Raw genomic sequence first — 20495 nt, 5'->3', positions numbered from 1 at the left:
ATTTCTGAGATCACTTGTTGGTTTGCTAAGTTTCCCTGTTCAATCTGTATAAAATCTTCATGAAACCTTCAGTAAATCGCAGCAGCATATTTTACTTAGAGTGTGTCTGTCTGTCATTTCCTCGCCGAATCCCGAGTTCTCCTTGAGCCTTCGCCCTTGTTCTCCCTCGGTCCTGATCTCCCCGAGAGTCAGTCCGCGGCACATCTTGACTGGCCACCTCTGTGCACCCTGCTCCTTGTTGGCAGTGCAGTGGATATATGAACAAATACCGGATGTAGTCACTAGCTCTAACCTTTAAATCCCAATCCAGGAAAGATCTGCACACAGAAGAATCAATCCAGGAGGATGCAGAGGGCACAAGTGGCCTACTGACTTAAAGTGTGTGCACCGTCAGTCTTGGCAGTCCTTCCTGAATTCTGCACTGTATCTCAAGGTTGCAAACAGGACCTCAGCTCCCCAGAGACACGATGCTGAACCAGAATCACTTGTCACAACAGGTCAGCTTTGCACTGGTGACCTCCACTGCATGGGGTCCTTGTCACCAGTTGGGCTTCTGGTGACTGGTTGGTGAGGACAAGAGGTGGGAGCTATGGAGACACCCTGGACTTCTTTTCATATTCGTATGGCTTCCACATGGTGAGGGGAGTGGGGCGCACATTGTCCTTTCATTCTGCAACTTTCATTTCTAGAGCTTCAAAGAAAACTGTACAGCCAGAACCTTTCTATATGCACATGTGTTTTCCTTTGTGTGTAGTTTGGGGGACTAATATTTCACCCCTCTCTCCTTCTTCCCCCTCACTTTGAGGTCTCATAATCACTGCATGTGCACATTCCCCATCCCATCTCCAGGTAGGCTCTATCCCATCCTCCTGCAGCAAGAGATGCCAGGCCAGGATCTGTACCTCTCCTTCCTGTGTGACTTCCACGTCTTCCACTGTCTCCACGTGTCTGTTCCCCTGACTGTACATACCTTCTTCTCCAAGATCCCTGGCTACTGTGCTACCACCAGCCTGACAGTGCCTCGCTCCTGTGGCCAGCAGAGGGGACAAGGTGGAGAAGAGACGATGCCCCTCGACTCAGAACAGGACATCCGCCCTGAAATGAAAGAAGATATACATGACCCCAGCTACCAGGATGCGAAGGGCCCTCCACCCAAGCTGGAGTACGTCTGGAGAAACATCATCCTCATGGTGCTTCTGCACTTAGGAGCCCTGTATGGAACCACACTGCTTCTGTCCTGCAAGCTCTATACCTTGCTCTGGGGTAAGAAGCTTCACTGGCCTGAGCCAGTGCACCAGGTTTCTCCTATCCTCTAATTGAGTGGTAACTCACCCTGGAAAGTGGGTTCTCTCTGTCTCCTTCCATCCCTGCAGCTTTCGCCAGACTTTTCTCATTGATTACTAAGAAACTGGCTGGGTTGGGAAATGAGACTAGGGAACAGAACAAGGAGAGAGCTCATTTGAGAGGGATGAATAGAATTATCAACAAAAAACTATTGGCCCTGCTCTGGCCAGACCAGGCTAGTGTGACCTGGAGGAAAATGAAGCAGGTTTCTATACAACCCAGTGGGCACAGGTGTGTGGCTCTGTTACTCCAGGTAGGTCTCCAGGGTGCAGTACATGTCAGTCAAGAAAATGTTCTTAGAATGAAACAAGGTTGCAGAAACATTTCATGTTCCTTTCCCTAATTAGCCAACTCTTCTCTCCTGAGGCCATGGTGCTATGTACCCTCTGTCTACTCAGACCAGTCCTTCTTGTCCACTCCCTGTCACTCCTTGGCAGGGACATACAAGTCAGGAAATAGAGTCATGATCAGTTCTGACCTTCAGGCTACTCTTTTGAGGGAGACAGTTATCCCTGTCCCTGACCTGCCCTAGCTCAGCTCCTCAGAGATTCCTGGGAGTGGGCTGATGGCTGCGTCTTGCTTCTGAAGTCTGAATCAGGAGGAAGAAGCAGGAAGTTCTGTACACCCAGGGTCTCTGGCTGCACTGTGAGGGGGGTGAGCAAGGAGTTTTGCAGAAGAAAATGAGAGGTTTTCTGCAGCAGTGCCAGGTGTCAGCACTTTCTGGCAGCTCTCTAGGAGGGTAGCAATGACCAGGAGTGGCTGGCCAGGTACTGTCTACTCCTGCCCTAGACTTCTTAGGACTTACAGGTCCAGGATTTGGAGCTTCATCTGGGAAGTTCTCCAGATGTCCCAGGTCAATGCAGCTGAGAAGTTCCTCTTTCTCAAGGCCATAGTTTTTCTAGATACTAAGTGATGACAAGTCAGCTTCATCAAGACTAGGAAGGTCATGGGTTCTAGGCGATTTGTGTGTCCTTCCCACCTTTTGACTGACTCAACTGTTTTGTGAACTTGCTGTCCTTTTGCATACCTTGGGAGAGTTCTTGAGATTAAGGGGACATCTCTGACAACACCAAGGGCTAAAGATAAAAACTGTCTAGCACACCTCTCAGGATAACTCTATGAAATGTTGATTGTTTATCAATGTGCATAGTCACATTTCTTCCTTGGGGGTTGGAGAACTAATCTGTTTGAGCTGATTCATCTGCTTGGCAGGAAGTAGTAGGGGTAGAGCAGGCATGAGTATGCTTAGGTTCCTGACCCAGTTCCCCGAATATGACATTGCATTTGCTTAAACAGCTAATGTCAGGGCTGCTCGCAGCATGAATCTCATGGACTTTTCCATGGTTCACTGCTAAGGACATTTGCTTTGTTAAAAAGAAAAAACAACTTATTAATTTCAGGGCTGGAGAGATGGATTAATGGTTAAGCGCTTACCTATGAAGCCTAAGGACCCTGGTTTGAGGCTCCATTTCCCAGGACCCATGTAAGTCAGATGCACAAGGTAACACATGCATCTGGAATTCGTTTGCAAGGCTAGAGGCTCTGGTGTGCCCATTCTTTCTCTCTCCCCTTCCCTCCCTCCCTCTCTCTGTTTCTAGTAAATAAATAAAAATAAATCTTTAAAAAATTATTAATTTTGCCAGGCATGGTGTCTCATGCCTTTAATCCCAGCACTCAGGAGGCAGTGGTAGGAGGATCATTGGGAGTTCAAGGCCACCCTGGACTACACAATGAATTCCAGGTCAGCCTGAGCTAGAGTGAGACCCCTACCTCAGAAAAAAACAAAAACAAAAACAAAGTACATTATTAATTTTATTTATTTGAGAGAGAGAGAGAGAAAGAGGCAGATAGATAGAGAGAAAGAGACAGAAAGAGAAAGAAAGAGTCAGATAGAGAAAGAGAGATAGAGAGAATGGGTGTGTGGGCTTTCAGTCACTGCAGATGAACTCCAGATGCATGCAATACCTTGTGCATCTGGTTTATGTGGGTCCTGGGGAGTCAAACCTGGGTCCTTTGGCTGCATAGGCAAGAGTCTTAACTGCTAAGCCATCTCTCCAGCCCCAAAGCCCTTTCTTGTCTTCCCTGACTGCAGGATTCTTGCTCTGCTGTGGCTCTTCCAGGTATAGATGTGGTAAGATCTTGTATGTGAAGATGCCAATGCAAATATGGCCACGGGGCTAGAGAGATTGCTCACTAGGTAAAGGTGTGTTGAAATCAGGCTTGCATTGCTGGCAGAAATCTCACCACCAAGAGCAGCTTGTGGGAAAAAATGGTTTATTTTGGCTTACAAGTATGAGGGGAGGTGGAGGTAGGAGGATTGCCATGAGTTCAAGGCCACCCAGAGACTACAGAGTTAATTCCAGGTCAGCCTGGACCAGAGTGAGACCATACCTGGAAAAACAAAAACAAAAACAAAAACAAAACAAACATGAGTGGAAGCTCCATAATGGCAGAGGGACATGATGTTATGAACAGAGGGTGAACATCACCCCTTGGCCAACATAAGGTGGACAACAACAACAGGAGAGTGTGCCAAACACTAGCAAGGGGAAACTGGCTACAACACCCATAAGCCTGCCCCCAAAAGTACATTGCCTCCAAGAGGTGTTAATTCCCAAATCTCCATCAGCTGAGAACCTAGCATTCAGAACACCTAAGTATATGGGGTACACCTGAATCAAACCAACACATTCCATCCCTAGGTCCCATAAACTGATAACCATCTTTGATGAAAATGCAATGTATTCAGTCTAACTTTGAATGTTTTCATAGTTTTTATCAATCCTAATGATGTTCAAACATTCCCATAGTCCAAGATCTGAGCCATAATATAAAAAACAACCTCAAAAACCCTATAATGGCACAGAATAAACATTCACACTGCAAAAGATGGCATTGGGCATATCAAATAAATATTCAACTAATAGAAGATTTAAACAGGGAAAACATCAAACTCTGTAGCTATAAGTCCAACAACTCTAGTCAGTGACAAGTCTCCAAGTCTGATAATTCTAACCGGCAACAAGTCTCTGGAGTTTCAATTCCACCCCTCCATCTAGGCTACTCACAGTCCTGGAAAACTTCATCTGGAATTGGCAGCTCTCCTTAGCAACTGTCTCGTGGTCCAGGCATCTGCACTGGGTCTCCACTGCAACCCTCAGTCCATCCTCATGGCTCCATCTGGTCTCCATGCAGACATCCAGCAAACTTGCTTTGCACTGCCCACAGACACTTCCAAAACACAAGGCTAATTGCAAATTCAATGACCCTCCCTCTCCTGCAATTCTTATACTCCATAAGACCAGGTGAGGTACCAATTTATTAATCATAGGGAGAATAAAGCAGATATTGAAGAACAGGATGCTCCTTCAACATTTAGGCCCCTTCAAAAGACTGCATTCTTTCTGTTGTGCCAATGCAGGTCAGCTGGCCCAATCTTGCATACAATTGCAGCTGAATGGGCAGAACAAGAAAAATGATTTCATTTTTTCTGTGCCATAGTCCTCTGATCACCCCAGTCCATTTCTACACAAAGCAACCCTGTACAAGTTCTCATGACATGGGCATGACAGCAAGCCTCTCACACAAACTGCTTGTAGCCCAGTCCAGGCAAAGCTCTTTCTCACCTTCATAAGCCAAACCTCACAGTCCATAGTTCTTACTGCATTCAGGTCTTTCAACTCTGACCAGAATACTCCTTCAAGCTGTACTTACAGCACTGCAAGGCATCTCTTAAGCTGAGGTTTCTAGTCCTTCCATATTCCTCTTGAAAATCAGCTCCAAAAGGCCAAATCCACACAGTCAGGTGTTTAGCAGCAAATGACCCCACTCCTTGGTATCAACTATACTGCTGTAGTCAGGTTTGCATTGCTAACAGAAATCACCTGACCAAAAACAGCTTGTGGGACAAAAGGGTTTATTTTGGCTTATAGACATGAGGGGAAGCTCCATGTTGGCAGGATAAAATGATGTCATGCACAGAAGTTTATCGGGGACACCTGAATCAAACCACCATAAGGTGTTTCCTTGTAGATCCTGGTGGCCAGAGTTTGAGTCCCCATTGCCCATGTAGAGCCACATGCTCAAAGTGGTGTATGCATTTGGAGTTTGTTTGCAGTGGAAGGAGACTCTACATTACCCATTCCCTTTCTTTTATCTCTCTCTCATTTATTCTCCTTGCAAATAAATAAAAGATATTTGAAAAATTAAAAAAATACATGTCTAGAGACAGCAAATCTGCTTGGACCTCATCTTAGCTCAGAGGGAACGTGGCCAGAACTTTCACTGGTCACACACTGACTCACTGGCCTTTGTCAGGATAGTGTAGGAGGAAGAAGATTGGGATCTGCAGGTGGGAGTGAGGGACACAATTAGGAAACTGTTATCTCTGTGGAACACAAGACAGTTTGTACAGTCTGTGGTGTCTCCAACCTCAACTAAGTTCTGTACCTTTGAAGATCCATCATTTCCAGCTGGCCCTTAGGACTGAAACATTGCCCATGGATACAGGCCACAATGCCTTCCTTGTTAAAAATCAAAGGTGGCGGGCTGGAGAGATGGCTTAGCGGTTAAGCGCTTGCCTGTGAAGCCTAAGGACCCCAGTTCGAGGCTCGGTTCCCCAGGTCCCACCTTAGCCAGATGCACAAGGGGGCGCACGCATCTGGAGTTCATTTGCAGAGGCTGGAAGCCCTGGCGCGCCCATTCTCTCTCTCTCCCTCTATCTGTCTTTCTCTCTGTGTCTGTCACTCTCAAATAAATAAATTTAAAAAATTTTTAAAAAATCAAGGTGGAATGTCTGAACCTACAAGACTTTAGGACACCATAGAAACATAACTTTATTTGGGGGTTACCTAACCTGATACAGGCACTAGCAGATGCCAGCTTTAATCCTTTCCCAGCATTGTTGAGAGTTGGTGATGACAGTGAGTCTGGATTTACACAGAAATCTGGACTCTTTGCAGATCTTTGGGAATGGATGGTGTTGCAGTCAGGTTTGCATTGATTGTAGAAATCACCCAACAAGGAGCAGCTTGTGGGAAAAAGAGGTTTATTTTGGCTTACAGGCTCAAGGGGAAGCTCCATGATGGCATGGGAAAACAATGACATGATCAGAGGGTGGAATCACCCATTGGCCAGCATAAGGTGGACAATAGCAACAGGAGAGTGTGCCAAACACTGGCATGGGGACACTGGCTATAATACCCATAAGCCCACCCCCAACAATACACTGCCTCTAGGAAGTGTTAATTTCCAAATCTCCATCAGCTGGGAATATAGCATTCAGAACACCTAAATTTATGGGGGACACCTGAATCAAACCACCACATTCTGCCCCTGGCCCCCACAAACTGACAACCATCCATGATGTAAAATGCAATGCATTTAGTCCAACTTTAAAAGTCCCTGTATTTTTTCAATCCCAATTATGTTCATACATCCCCATAGTCTAAGGTCTTTTAACTGAGCCATAGTACCAAAAAATCCCCCCCAAACCCATAATGGCACAGAATAAATACTCACACTGCAAAAGATGTTATTGGGCATGGCAAAGAAATATTCAACCAAGCCAGGCGTGGTGGCACACGCCTTTCATTCAGCACTCAGGAGGCAGAGGTAGGAGGATGGCCATGAGTTCAAGGCCACTGTGAGACTACATAGTGAATTCCAGGTCAGCCTAGACTAGAGTGGGACCCTACCTCAAAAAGAAAGAAAGAAAGAAAGAAAGAAAGAAAGAAAGAAAGAAAGAAAGAAAGAAGGAAGGAAGGAAGGAAGGAAGGAAGGAAGGAAGGAAGGAAGGAAAGAAAGAAAGAAGGATGGATGGATAGATAGATAGGAAGGAAGGAAGGAAGGAAGGAAGGAAGGAAGGAAGGAAGGAAGGAAGAAAGAAAGAAAGAAATATTCAACTAATACAAGATATAAAACAACCAGGGCAAACATCAAACTCTGTAGCTTCAAGTCCAGCAATTCTAGTCAGTGACAAATCTTCAAGTCTGATAATTCTAACCAGCAACAAGTCTCTGGCATTCCAATTCCGCCCCTCCAGTTGGGCTACTCACAGTCCTGGGAAAGTTCACTGGGTCTGGCAGCTTTCCTTAGCAGCAATCTTGTGGTCCCAGCATCTCCACTGAGTCTCCACTGCAATCCAGGATTCATCCTCATGGCCCCATGGGGTCTCCATGCAGGCCTCCAGCAATCCTGCTTCACACTGCCCATGGCCATTTCCAAAACAAAAGACCATGTTTCAAACTCAATGACCCTATTTCTTGTATTTCTTATACTCCACAATACCAGGTAGGGTGCCAATTTTTTAATCCAGGGGGGAATAAAGCAGACTTTGAAGAACAGGACACTCCTTGAGCACTCAGGCCCCTTTGAAAGAGTCTACATTCTCCTGTTGCACCAGTGCAGGTCAGCTGGCCCAGTCTCAAAGGTTGTAATCTCTCAATTGCAGCTGAATGGTTAGCAATTCACCCAAAGGTTTTTCTTTCTGTGCCATATTCCTCTGCTCACACCAGTTCATTTCCACACAAAGCAACCCTGCACAACTTCTCAGGACATGGGGATAAGAGCAAGCTTCTCACACAAACTGCTAGCCCAGTCCAAGCAAAGCTCTTCCTCACCCTTATAAGCCAAACCTCACAGTCCATAGTTCATTGCATCCAGGTCTTGCAGCTCTGACCAGAATTGTCAATCAAGCTGCACTTACAGCACTGCAAGGCATCTCTTAGGCCAAGATTTCAAATGCTTCCACATTCCTCTTGAAAATCGTCTCCAAAAGGCCAAAGCCACACAGTCAGGGATCTAGCAACAATCCCACTCCTTTGGTACCACTTTACTATTGCAGTCAGGTCCACATTACTGGTAGAAATCAGCCAACCAAGAGCAACTTGTGGGAAAAAAGATGTTTATTTTGGCATATAGGCTCAAGGGGGAAACTCCATGATGGCAGGGAAAATGATGGCATGAGCAGAGGTTGTACATCACCCATGGCCCACATAAGGTGGACAACAGGAACAGGAGAGTGTGCCAAACACTGGCAAGGGAAAACTGGCTATAACACCCATAAGCCGGCCCCCAACAATACACTCCCCCCAGGAGGCATTAATTCCCAAATCTCCATCAGCTGGGAACCTAGCATTTAGAACACCTAAGTTTAGGGGGACACCTGAATCAAACTACCACAGATGGAGCTGGAATAAAAATATTTGTTAACAGAAAACTGAATGTCAAAATGTGGTGACAATTGTCATTCTGGATAAACACTTACCCTCTCTGATCTATTCATTCTTACTTGTCCATTCAGGACTTACATTACCTCAAATCATGACAAGACAGAGGGGACAATTTTGATTTCTAGTTTTCTTATTCGTGTCTGTTAAGCCCCATAAACAAGCTTTTTGGTTTTAAGTAACTTTGTGCAGGGCTGACCTGCCCTGGCATGACATACTGCCTGCTTTCATGTTGAAATATTGTTGTCCTGCTGGTAAATAGCCACAGACCAGTGCTCTCAGAATCTCCTAAAGTTTGGGACTTCTGTAATTGACCAGTGCCCAAACGGTCCTAGCTGCTATTTGTCAGAATGTCCTGGCTGATGGATCTTGGGGGAAAGAGAAAAAGAAGTCAAAGTTGATAGGGTTAGGAACACTGACCCTGTAGAATGAAAATGGCAAATGGCAAAGTAGCAACAGCCCTATTCCCTGCCTTTTGGCTTGCCTACTTGCTGGGAATCTAGAATTTATCTCCATATCTACGTAGAAAGTTCCAGGGCATGATAGGGCCATTTACATGTTCAGAGCTACCAAGATCTGAGTCCAGAGCATTCCAGGGCTCAGGGAGAAGCAGACGCTCACTGAAGTGTAGATAATGTGTTAGATTTGGAGCTGTGACCTCGTACATCTGGCTGTACCCCTGCAGTGTTTTCCTTTCCAGAGAGCTGGCAAGATTCCCCTCTTTAATCCTTAGAGTACACAGGCTCAAGGCTAGGTGGGTAAGCCCAGCCACCTCTTCTACAGTAACCCAGGCAACATTGAACTACAATGTAATTCTCCTATAGTGTCTTTTTCCTTCCCTCAACCTCTAGTCTGACGGACAGCAAGAGGACAACAGAATAGCACCTCTCCCTCGGAGACCTTGAAGGACTAGAGGCTTTATCTCCCACTTTCTCCACCATAGCCTCAGTGACCTCTCTCATGTCCTGTGTCCAGACACACTCTCATTGTCCAAACAGCCATAAAAGGGACACCCCACTTAGTCCTTTGGATTTATGGAGTCTCTCCCTCTGACTGCAGACCTCATCATGGTACCTGTGGCACAGAGCTACAACTCTCCTAATGAAGCTCCGATTCTAAAAGGACAGTTCGTATCAGCACCTATCAGCAAACATCCTGCCCTCCCACTTCTCTTTCCTTTAAAATTATCCATCACTGTGGAGTCAGAAACAGCCTCACGTGGATCTCCTGATGGTATTCCCAGTGGATGGTGACTTCCCTGCTGTGTTCTCTTGGCAGGAATTGTCTACTTTTCAATCAGTATTTTAGGCATCACGGCAGGTGCTCATCGCCTGTGGAGCCACCGAACATACAAAGCACGGCTGCCACTGAAAATCTTCCTCATTATTGCCAACACCATGGCTTTCCAGGTAAGAGGCCAGTGGTGCTCAGCTTCTGTGTCTCCATTCTATCAGTGGTCCAGGCAGGATGTAGGTAATTTGCATCCATAGAGGAGCCAGCAGGAGAGCTGACACCCTATCCAGTGTCCTGTGCTCATATGAAGTGCAGGCTCAGTCCTGAGGTCCAACATGTACGGGATACTTCAGAGTACTAGGAAGAGGAATGGGAGCTAAATAGGAAGCTTCTCTAAGTATATATGTGTGTTACTCTTAGTCCCAAGTTACCTGTGTTATCACTCTATGTGGGCTGTGGTGGTTGCCCAGTATAAAGGGCCATGGCTTACCAGGCAGGCTCCTACCTTGGCTTCCTAGACAGGTAGTGGACAATAGATTCATTTTTCAAGGTGACTTTCTTAGGGGTGTGCCTCAGTAGGGTTTGTGGTGATATACCACAGACTCAGCAACTCTGTTGTTGCAAACAAGTGCTCCCACTACATGCTGGTCATCATGCTAGACATAAGTGTTACAGACAAGCTCACTAAATCTTCACAACATCTTAAGAGGAAAGTCTCCATCTGAAAAATGAGGACACTGAGTCCCTAAAAGATGAAAAAGATAAACTTTGTGATCCTAATGCTGGATGATGAGATTCAGGAGGGGTCCCTCAGAATTTATGGTCCCCAAGTTTTGGGTTCTGTCCTACCTTGAACAAAGAAGTAATAAAGGACTCAAGAAGGTTATGTTATCTTCAGTGTGAAGGATTCCTTCAAGTATTTTCTGTAGAGTTGACTTAGTTGTCATAAATACCTTTAGTCTGTTTTTGTTGTGGAATGTCATTATTTCTTCTTAAATTTGGATAGATGGTTTTGTGAGTTAACATAATCTTGGTTGACAGTTATTATCTTTCAGAACTTAGAATACATCATTACAAGCCCTTCTGGCTTTTAAAGTTTGTGTTGAGTAGTCTGCTATGATCCTGATGGGTTTGCCTTTGTATGTGACTTGCTTTTACTCTCTAACTGCTTTCAATATATTTTCTTTGGTTTGTGTGTTTAGTAGTTTAATTATAACATGGCAAGGAGAGGTTCTTTCCAGGTTTTGTATGTTTGGTGTTCTAAAAGCTCCTTGTATCAGCATTGGCATTTCATTCCCAATTTGGGGAAAATTTTCTTCTATGATTTTGATGAAAATGCCTAGTATGCCTTTGGATAGAAATTCTTCTCCTTCTACTATACCCTGAATTCTTATGTTTGATCTTTTCATAGGGTCCCAAATATCTTGAAATTTTCATTCATACCTTCCTATTAGCTTGCCTTTCTCTTTTTTGGATTGTATTAGATCTGACATCTACTCTTATAGCTTAGACATTGTGTTTTCTCCTTCATCCATTCTACTGGTGAGACTTTCTATAACATTTTTTAGTTGACTGTGTTTTTCAGTGCTAGAATTTCTGCCTGATTTTTCTTTAGTATTTCTATTTCCTTACTCATGTCTTATAATGACCTCCTTATTTCATTAAACTTGTTTCCTGTGTTCTCTTGGAGTTACTTCAGGAATTTATTTCCTTCTTTGATTCCTTTGATTTCCTTGAGTACTGAAAAAAATTTTTTTTTTTTTTTGAAATCTTTATCAGTCTCATTTGAGGGTCATTTTTGATGGATTTATAATTTTTGGTGGGGCTGTATTGTCTTGATTCTTTGTGTTTCTTGTATTATAATGTTCTTATTTTTGCATCCTGAGTTGATTTGCTGCTTGGGTTCTCTCATTATCTGCAATGCTTTTAGACTGGGAAGTCCAGCTTTATGTACCTTCAGAGTAGGAGTTTAAGGTGCCAAGTGTAGCTCTTGTACTTCTATCCAACCTCAGAAGTAATCCTAAGTGTTGAGTTTGCCTATTATTAAAGTCAGCTATGGACTCTGTTTTGTAGGGATTGGTCTCCCTCCTCCCTCTCCTGTCATGGTTATAAAGGTCAGGGGTTAGCTTGCCCAATTAGCCCTTCCCCAAGACATATAAAACCTATGACCTTAAAATTTTTCTCTTTCCTAGGTTCTGTTTTTATGGTATACTGCCCCTGTGGTTATTTGTATAAATAGACTGTATGTGTTCCCCTGACCCATATCCTATCTGCCTAAGCCCCCCTAACTCCACTCAATAAGAGGAAAACAGGAAAGCAATTGGTCCTCTCTGTCTTGTCATGATTTCAGGCTTTACAGAAAATTATTTATTTGATACAGAGGGAGGAGAGAGAGAGGGAGAGAGACAGAGAGTGAGAGAAAATGGGTGCACTGGGGCCATTAGCCTCTACAAACACCACATGCATGCACCACTTTTTGCATCTGGCTTACATGGTTTCCTGGGAAACTGAAGCTGGGTCCTTTGACTTTGCAGGCAAGTATCTTAACCACTAAGCCATCTTGAGCCCATGATCTCAGGTTTTTTACCTCATGTGCACAATCTTTTCTTCCCCAGAAATTTATTGCCTGAAGGTTCCTAACATCCTAGTGCATAAGACTAGGAATAGATCTATTTGTACATTTTTGAAAGGATTTAAAGAGTCCCGGACATGCCCAGAGGTCCTTTGGGAAAGCGTTTACCTTTGTGAGTGGCATGCTGGCCTCACTGTTGGGTTGGGTGACCTGCCTCCAGTAAAGGCATCAGGATGGAACCACATTTACCTTTGCCACAACGCAACATTCTGGACCCAATGCCACCTGACTCGTACTTTCTGTGGAGGAGGATTAAGTACCCATGAGGACCTTGTCATATCTCCAAGAACTACAGCGTTCTTTTGAAACTCTTTGAACCCTATGACTTACCCCCTCCTGTCCCCACTTTCCCCCATAGCAGTTGTTCTGTTCGTGGGACTGGGACCTGAGCCTGCTTTTCCCCATAAGCTTCTAGGGCAAGGATGCAGAAGAGGGAGATCTCCCTTGTCTCCTTTGTAGAGTACTGGCAGCTTGTAAGCTTGGTTTGACAGACCCATGCCCTTGCAAATATTTGGGCACTGAATTTCTCCCAGGAAGATGTTTCTTCTCAATCCTAGGTTCCTCTTTGTCCCTACAGAATGATGTGTATGAGTGGGCCCGAGATCACCGCACCCACCACAAGTTCTCAGATACCCACGCTGATCCTCACAATTCCCATCGTGGCTTTTTCTTCTCTCACGTGGGTTGGTTACTTGTGCGCAAACACCCAGCCGTCAAAGAGAAGGGAAGTTTGGTGAACATGTCTGACCTAAAAGCTGAGAAGCTGGTGATGTTCCAGCGGAGGTGAGTGAAGTGAGGATGGAGCTGGGGATGTGGTTACAGGCACCTTGGATTTAGGAACCCATTATTTCTTCAAGGGTGCATTAAGTTAAAGGAGAGGGTTGTACTAGGCTTGCCTGTTCCCAGTCATTTTATTTTTATATTTCAAATATTTATTATCTAAGAGATAGAAAGAAAGAGAGAGAAGAATGGCTTTTAACCATTGAGCCATCTCCCCAGCCTGCAAATAATTTTTTTTTTTTTTTTGAGGTAGGGTCTCACTCTGGTCCAGGCTGACCTGGAATTAACTCTGTAGTCTCAGGGTGGCCTTGAACTCCTGGCGATCCTCCTACCTCTGCCTCCCGAGTGCTGGGATTAAAGGCGTGTGCCACCACGCCCGGCTCTTGCAAATAATTTTTTAAAAGTAGCATCATAAATAACCAGAAGACAGTGGGTTTTCACATTTCTGTGTGAACAATCATAGTAAATATACAACATGCAGAATGAAATATGCAAAATTAGGTAAATCTGGGGTAGCACAAGACACTACTTTGAAAAACCAAAAAAAAAAAAAAATTAAATTAAAAGATAATGAGAAATCCTACACATATTCCAGAAGCAAAGTCCTTCTTGAGGTACAGGTGTGGCAGGAAAAGGGAGTGATGCCATGTTGGGACCAGACTAGACACGGAGTCAAGATAATTCAGCTGGAAACAACTATTGGATGCACTGGCAACATGAGACGGTCAAAGGTATGCTTTACAGACTGATCTCAGGACAGGTAAAAGCAACCATTGAATGATTATTTTTCTTTAAAAAAATCTTTAATATTTTATGAATGAATTATTTATTTATTTGAGAAAGAGATCAAGAAAAGAGAGAATATGGGAGTGCTAGGGCCACCTGCCACAGGAAATGAACTCCAGATGCACAAGATACACAGTAAAGAAGTAACACAATACAATACTAAGGCATATATTTGGTGAAGTCTGATATATTGTGAAAATGCACTAAAACTGAAGTTTACAAAAGTAATTAGTAAATATTACATTGTTGGTGTTAAACACATTGTTATACTTAAGTAAAACTCCAGTACTTGAAAACAATGACATAACATGCCATGTGATCCTTATGCTTCAGTTACATTGATTATGATTTACAGTTTAATACTTGGTGCTTATAAAGAACATGAAATAATGTTCAAATTAAGTTTACAACTCAGCAATAATGCTCTCAGTTTTTATGCTAATACTTGACAGACTCTACTCCAGACCTAATATATAAAAGATAAACCAAAAAAAGGATTAACACAAAATTATGCTTTATACCTACTTTTGATTTTAGAATGAAAATTAAAATTTCTTCATAGGATATAAAGTACCCCTTTGTTTCCCCTCCCATTTATGTGATGCTGGACTTTTTCTTTACAAAAGGATTGGTTTTAACCAAGGTCCAGCCACAGTTTTTATTCAATTATTTTTTAAACTTTTTATTGAAAACTTACATAAATATAACTACTGTATTATGATCATAATCCCCTCCCACCACTCTCCCTTTCCTCATCCCAAATCCACTCCATACTGACTAGTCTCTCTTCTATTTTGATGTCATCATATTTTTCTCCTATTATGCAGTTCTTGTATAGGTAGCATCAGCTTCTATAAGGTCATGAATATCAAGGTCACCGTGTGTCTGGAAGACAGTATTGTAGCACTCCTAATTACACCAGCTCATCTGCAACAGTCCCTGAGCCTTGGAGGGTGTGGACACTCCATTGTCATTAGTCAGCACTATGATGAATTCTGTCATCTCAGTGGTCACCATCATCTAAAATGAGAAGCTTTTCTAACCAAAAGTGAAGTGAGAATAGCATCAATACATGGGTATAAACATAAATATTTAGAGGGCAGTTTACTGGGCATTTTCATTCAGCCATGATATAGTAATAATTCCCCACCCCCCCCACCGCCCCAGAGCTTATGATCTACCAAGGCAAGGGTTTTGATTAGGTTTTCAGTACTAGGCAGGAATTCTATCCTATAGAGTGGCCTCAAATACAATCAAAGAGCAGTTTATTCCCCCAAAGCAGATGAGATCATTGTACCAGTTGGTGTATTTGGCCTGAATACCCAGCCATGAAGTTTGCAGGGTCCACTGCTAATTAAGACTGTTGATGGCTTTTCTCCCTCAATAGGCTGTGTAGGTCTTTCCAGCATCATAAAAACTAGACAACATGCAGGAGGCTTCTAGCTCAACTAGTAGCAGTGACTTGCATCCATCACTGATTTTTAAAAAAATATTTGTTTATTTATTTATTTATAAACACAGAGAGAAAGACAGAGAGGAAGAGAAACACACAGAGAGAATGGGAGTGCCAGGGCCTTTATCCATGGCAAACAAACTTCAGACACATGTACCACCATATGCATCTGGCTTGCAAGGGTTCTGGAGAATTGAACCTATGTTCTTAGGCTTCATAGGCAAGTACCTTAACTGCTAAGTCATCTCTCTCTCCCCAGCCCCCACTGATTCTTAATCATCAGGGAAACAAGTTAGAAGATAGGGAAGGCCTTGGCTAGGAAAGCAGGGGCAAGAGTGGAGTGGGAAGGAGCTCAATCCAGGCAATGTCAGTGACTTAAAATGTGAAGATGTGACTACTGAAGAGATGTCAATCTATTCCCTTGGAACGTCATTAGCCTGGTCTATATGGGTCCACAAAATGAGAGAAAACCTCCTGAAGGACAGAGCCGTGCAGGGAGTCAGTGGCACTCAGTGTGTCTCATGAGGAAAGGCAGACCAAAGGACTAGGGAGTAACAGGAGAAAGCAGACCCATGCCGCTTGCCACACACTGGGAAAGACTCTCAAAGGCAAGAGAGAGGAGACAAAGATGGACAAACAACAGGCTGGGCAAGAGACCTCAGCTGATAAGTTTTTGATTTGATTCTGATCTGTCCACTAACATGGTTTTCTGCTACTGTGTGTGTGGGCGGGGGGGGGGGGTGGATTTATAGTCAGAGAACCATTTCAAATCATTGTTCCCTATAAAAGGCCCTGATCTGGATCTCTAGGTGGGCTTTACCTCCCTTCTGCCATCTCATGGGCAGGAGTTCTCTGTAATCCCTACTTATTTCTGTTAAGTGCTTTCTAGTCTAATAAAAATCTATCCGGGAAAGCTGGAAGGTTGGCTCAGCAATTAAGGCACTTGCCTGCAAAGCCTGATGATTCCAGTTCAGTTTCGCAGTACCCACATACAGCAGGATGCACAAAGGGGCACACATGTCTGCAATTCATTTGCAGTGGCTTGAGGTCCTGGCACATCCATTCTCTCTCTCTCTGTGTCGCTCTGTGTCACTGCAAATAAACAGAAGTACTTTAAAAAAATCTCTCTAAACCTTAAAAAAAAATCCTGTTCCTTTGGTTCTTACTAGACCCACCCTAGGGAAGCCATTGCCTCATCTGAAGAGTAAGATAGGCAGGTGTGGTGGTACATGCCTTTAATTCCAGCACTCAGGGGGCAGAAGTAGGAAAATCCCTGTGAGTTCAAGGCCAGCCTGGGACTATAGATGACTTGAGGTCAGCCTGGGCTAGAGAGACAACCTTCCTTGAAAGAACAAAGGGCAACAAAACAAAAAAAAGAGTAAGATGACAGTGTGAGCTCAAAAGGTTTTCTCCACTGTTCCCTCCTGCTAGTTCCAGTCTCCTTGTGCCCACAGTGAAGGAAAAAAGACACCAAGCATCCCAACCAGTGTGGACAGATCAAGTATGTTTGTGTCTCTGCACTGAGCAGCATGTGATCTCTCTGCAGGTACTACAAGCCTGCTGTCCTGATGATGTGCTTCATCCTGCCCACACTGGTACCCTGCCATTTCTGGGATGAGACTTTTCAACACAGCCTATATATTGCCACACTCCTCCGATATGCTGTAGTACTCAATGCCACCTGGCTGGTGAACAGTGCTGCCCACCTCTATGGATATCGCCCATATGACAAGAATATCAATCCCCGAGAGCAGGTCCTGGTTTCATTGGCAACTTTGGGTAAGTCAGTGCTCCATAGCAAGGGTGTATGTAGTGATTTGTTGGTAGGGGAAGTAGTTCGACAGCCAGAGAACAGATTAAACTATTTTATGTCCATTTTATTTCAGGTCTTCCACTGTAATATTAGTTAATGCATGGGGAGTCTAGTGTGAGTGTCAGACAACAGGAACTAGGTAAAGGGAGATGTGGGAAATAGAACTGCCTTTGATTCCAATTTTCAGACATCACCAATGCTGTGTCTACTGAGCCATCTTAAGTTTCCTGTTTCTGTTCACCTTCAAACTAGGATGAATTTTACTTGGGACAGACATGACTAAGTAGAAGAGTAAGGGTAATGGTAAAGCTAGCAAGTTCATCATTTTATATGCAGCCATTCCATATAAAACATAGAAAAAATGTTACTTAGTTTAGTTTTCTTTAACTGTACCACTATGAAAGTATGTTTTGTTACCTTAATGTAGTTTCATGAATATTCTTCACTACTTTCAGGTACCTTCCATCATTGAACATATTCTATTCTTTTTTTCTTTTTTGGTTTTTTTGAGGTAGGGTCTTACTCTAGCCCAGACTGACCTTGAATTCACTATGTAATTTCAGCATGGCCTTGAACTCATGGTGATCCTCGTACCTCTGCCTCCTGAGTGATGGAATTAAAGGTGTGCACCACCAAGCCCAGCTATTGAACTATTCTTACTTTGACCCATGTTTTTTTAAAAAATTCAGCTATATTCTAAAATTCTGTGATTTTCATAGAAAAGGAATAATGTAGACTGAGATGTGTTCTGTATTTAATTCAAGTATATGTACTGGCCTTCCCCAAATCCAGCCTCCTTATGAGTTCAAAGTGTCCATCAGCTTTATGTCCCTCTTACCTCACCTTTGCCTGCTCTCAAGCTGCTCCCTGCCACCCTCATCTCATTGGTTTCCTGCATTCGCTCTCACAGTCACACACTTATGCTGTCTCTGATACAGCTGCTCCAGTTATTACTCAGGCCCTCCCTCGTCTCCCCTTTCCTCTCTTATTTATGTATGCATGTGACATCATTGTAAATGTCAGATACCAGAACCTAGGCAGTGCTCACACAGAACCTTTTAAGGTGTAGAAGTCAGCAAAGTCAACATTCTTAACATTAGCCTTATGTCACCTGCTGCTCAAATCGCCCCATACACGACCCAGTGGACAGAGCAAGTGTGTATCTTGAGAAGTCCTACTTGAAGTCATTTGCTTGGCAGGAATTCTTTCATTTGCTTGTTTTCAGTATCATTCTACATCTATCAGAGGATTCTTTTGTCTTCAAGGGTCCAGTGACTTCTCTTACTTATTCTTTATCCAACCTGAAAAGGGTCAGCAGTGTTGGAATTAATTCAAAATGACAAGCCACATCAAGAGTTGTGAAATAGGGCTAGAGAGATGACTCAGTCGTCGAGACACTTGCCTACAAAGCCTAATTCCCCAGGAGTGATTCTCCAGTACCCACATAAAGCCACATGTACAGGGTGGCACAGGCATCTGGAGTTAGTCTGCAGTGATTAGATGCCCTGGTTCACTCAGTCTTTCTCTTTCTCCTTGATTGCAAATAAATAAATAACATTTCTTTAAACAAGGGTTGAGGGCTGGATAGATAGCTTAGGGGTTAAGGTTGTTGTCTGTGAAGCCTAAGGACCGAGGTTCAACTACCCCAAGCCCACGTAAGCCAGATGCACATGGTGGCACATGTGTCTGGAGTTTGTTTGTTTGAAGTGGCAGGAGGCCCTGGTGTACCTATTCTTTCTCTCCCTCTCATAAGTAAATAAAGAACAAAATACTACAAAAAAAAAAAAAGGTGGGAAACAACCTTTTACATAAATTGTCATGAGGCCAGGATTTCTTTGTTTTCCTCTATCCAGTAAAACATCAGAATTTGTAATTTCAAAATTCCATTTTACCAGCATCCCCACCAACCCAAAGTCAAAAATTAGCGGATTAGTGTCCAGAGCAGTCCTCTGTGCTCCAGGACTGGCTGAGGGCACTCCTACTGCAGGTGGGACCATTGCTCCACTGTTGTTTGGCTGCTGCTGCCCAGCCTACTGGACCTCTCACCCTTCCAGAGGGCTGCGTGCCTGGAGAAAGGCATGCTGCCAACGGGACCTGAAAGAAGCTACGATTCTCCTTCTTGCCCTTCCCTTTCCTGAACACATGCACCTATGCACAGATCCTGTAAGTTCTTAGGCCCATACTTACTGAAGAGCTGGTATTTTCCACTGTAAAACCCTTTGCCAGCAGAACCTGTATCCCTCTCATCCTCTGACAAAGACTCTTTCACAACCACGGTGACAGGATCTGTCACTCATTGCTTGAGGTGACTGAGGGCATGTGTTTGCAGCAGAGTAGAAGACAGTGAGTTATTCTGTTCACTTAGTAGTAGCAGGAATCTTCCAAGTGCGAGGTACCCGCTAGGGAAGAGGTGTGCAGAGATGAGGCAGCCATCCACAGAGCCCCTAACTGCTCTCCTTCTTCCGTTCCAGGGGAGGGCTTCCACAACTACCACCACGCCTTCCCCTACGACTACTCCGCCAGTGAGTACCGCTGGCACATCAACTTCACCACCTTCTTCATCGACTGCATGGCGGCCATCGGTCTGGCTTACGACCGGAAGAAGGTATCCAAGGCCTCCATCTTGGCCAGGATTAAAAGAACTGGAGATGGAAGCTACAAGACTGGATGAGTTTGAGGTTCCTCAGTTCCTGTTCCAAAAGCCCCTATAATATTCTGTTGGTTGACTAGCGAATAATGCTATCAGGTTGCAATACAAGATGACCTTAAGTCATTCCAGTACAGTATGCTTGTAAACTGATACAGGATTAAATGACAACTCCCTTCCACAGTGCTAAGCTCATAGACTTCTCTCTCTTCCATTCTGTTTGGGTGTGCTTTGTCTTGATAGCCCATATTTCTTTCCTCACTGATTCTCACAGAAACAGCTCATGAGACCTTGGTCTGTGTCCACCTACCAAAGACATCATAAACCTTTGGATACCTAAAAATAAGGAAGGAAGTTCGTATCAGTTTCGCTCTGTTTTTGATCTTTAATGGGCTACAAGGTAATTCCCTAAAGCTAGAGATACAAGAAAACCTTTTTAGAAGTCTCCTCTTATTTATTCTAGCTAGAAGAAATGAAAAGACAACACTTGTTACTATGAAGGGATATTGTTTACAATCACGGAAGTTGTCAATAAAAAATTAATTAAAACATCCTCAGAGCCGGGCATGGTGGTGCAT

At 43.8% G+C, this 20495-nt stretch overlaps 1 protein-coding gene across 1 annotated transcript; it reads left to right on the top strand.

The window, feature by feature from the left end:
- Positions 1-452: 452 nt before the first annotated feature.
- LOC101599621 (acyl-CoA desaturase 1-like) lies at positions 453-19941 on the top strand. Its single transcript, XM_004669849.2, has 6 exons — positions 453-497; positions 984-1263; positions 9852-9982; positions 13016-13221; positions 17004-17236; positions 19742-19941. Exons 1-6 carry the CDS (start codon positions 468-470, stop codon positions 19939-19941), a joined length of 1080 nt encoding a protein of 359 aa, XP_004669906.2. The 5' UTR covers positions 453-467.
- Positions 19942-20495: the final 554 nt, after the last annotated feature.

The sequence above is a fragment of the Jaculus jaculus genome, chromosome 1, assembly GCF_020740685.1.
Source record: "Jaculus jaculus isolate mJacJac1 chromosome 1, mJacJac1.mat.Y.cur, whole genome shotgun sequence".
In the NCBI taxonomy this organism is placed as follows: Eukaryota; Metazoa; Chordata; class Mammalia; order Rodentia; family Dipodidae; genus Jaculus; species Jaculus jaculus.
Note: the sequence above shows the minus strand (reverse complement) of the source record. Positions and strands in the feature narration are given on the sequence as shown.

What these genes read in the sequence shown, in the direction of transcription:
- LOC101599621 (XM_004669849.2), top strand. Translation starts at nt 468, where the DNA reads ATGCTGAACCAGAATCACTTGTCACAACAG. An exon ending in CTGGTGATGTTCCAGCGGAG is followed by an intron (nt 13,222 to 17,003) that starts GTGAGTGAAGTG and finishes ATCTCTCTGCAG; the next exon opens with GTACTACAAGCCTGCTGTCC. An exon ending in GGTTTCATTGGCAACTTTGG is followed by an intron (nt 17,237 to 19,741) that starts GTAAGTCAGTGC and finishes CTTCCGTTCCAG; the next exon opens with GGGAGGGCTTCCACAACTAC.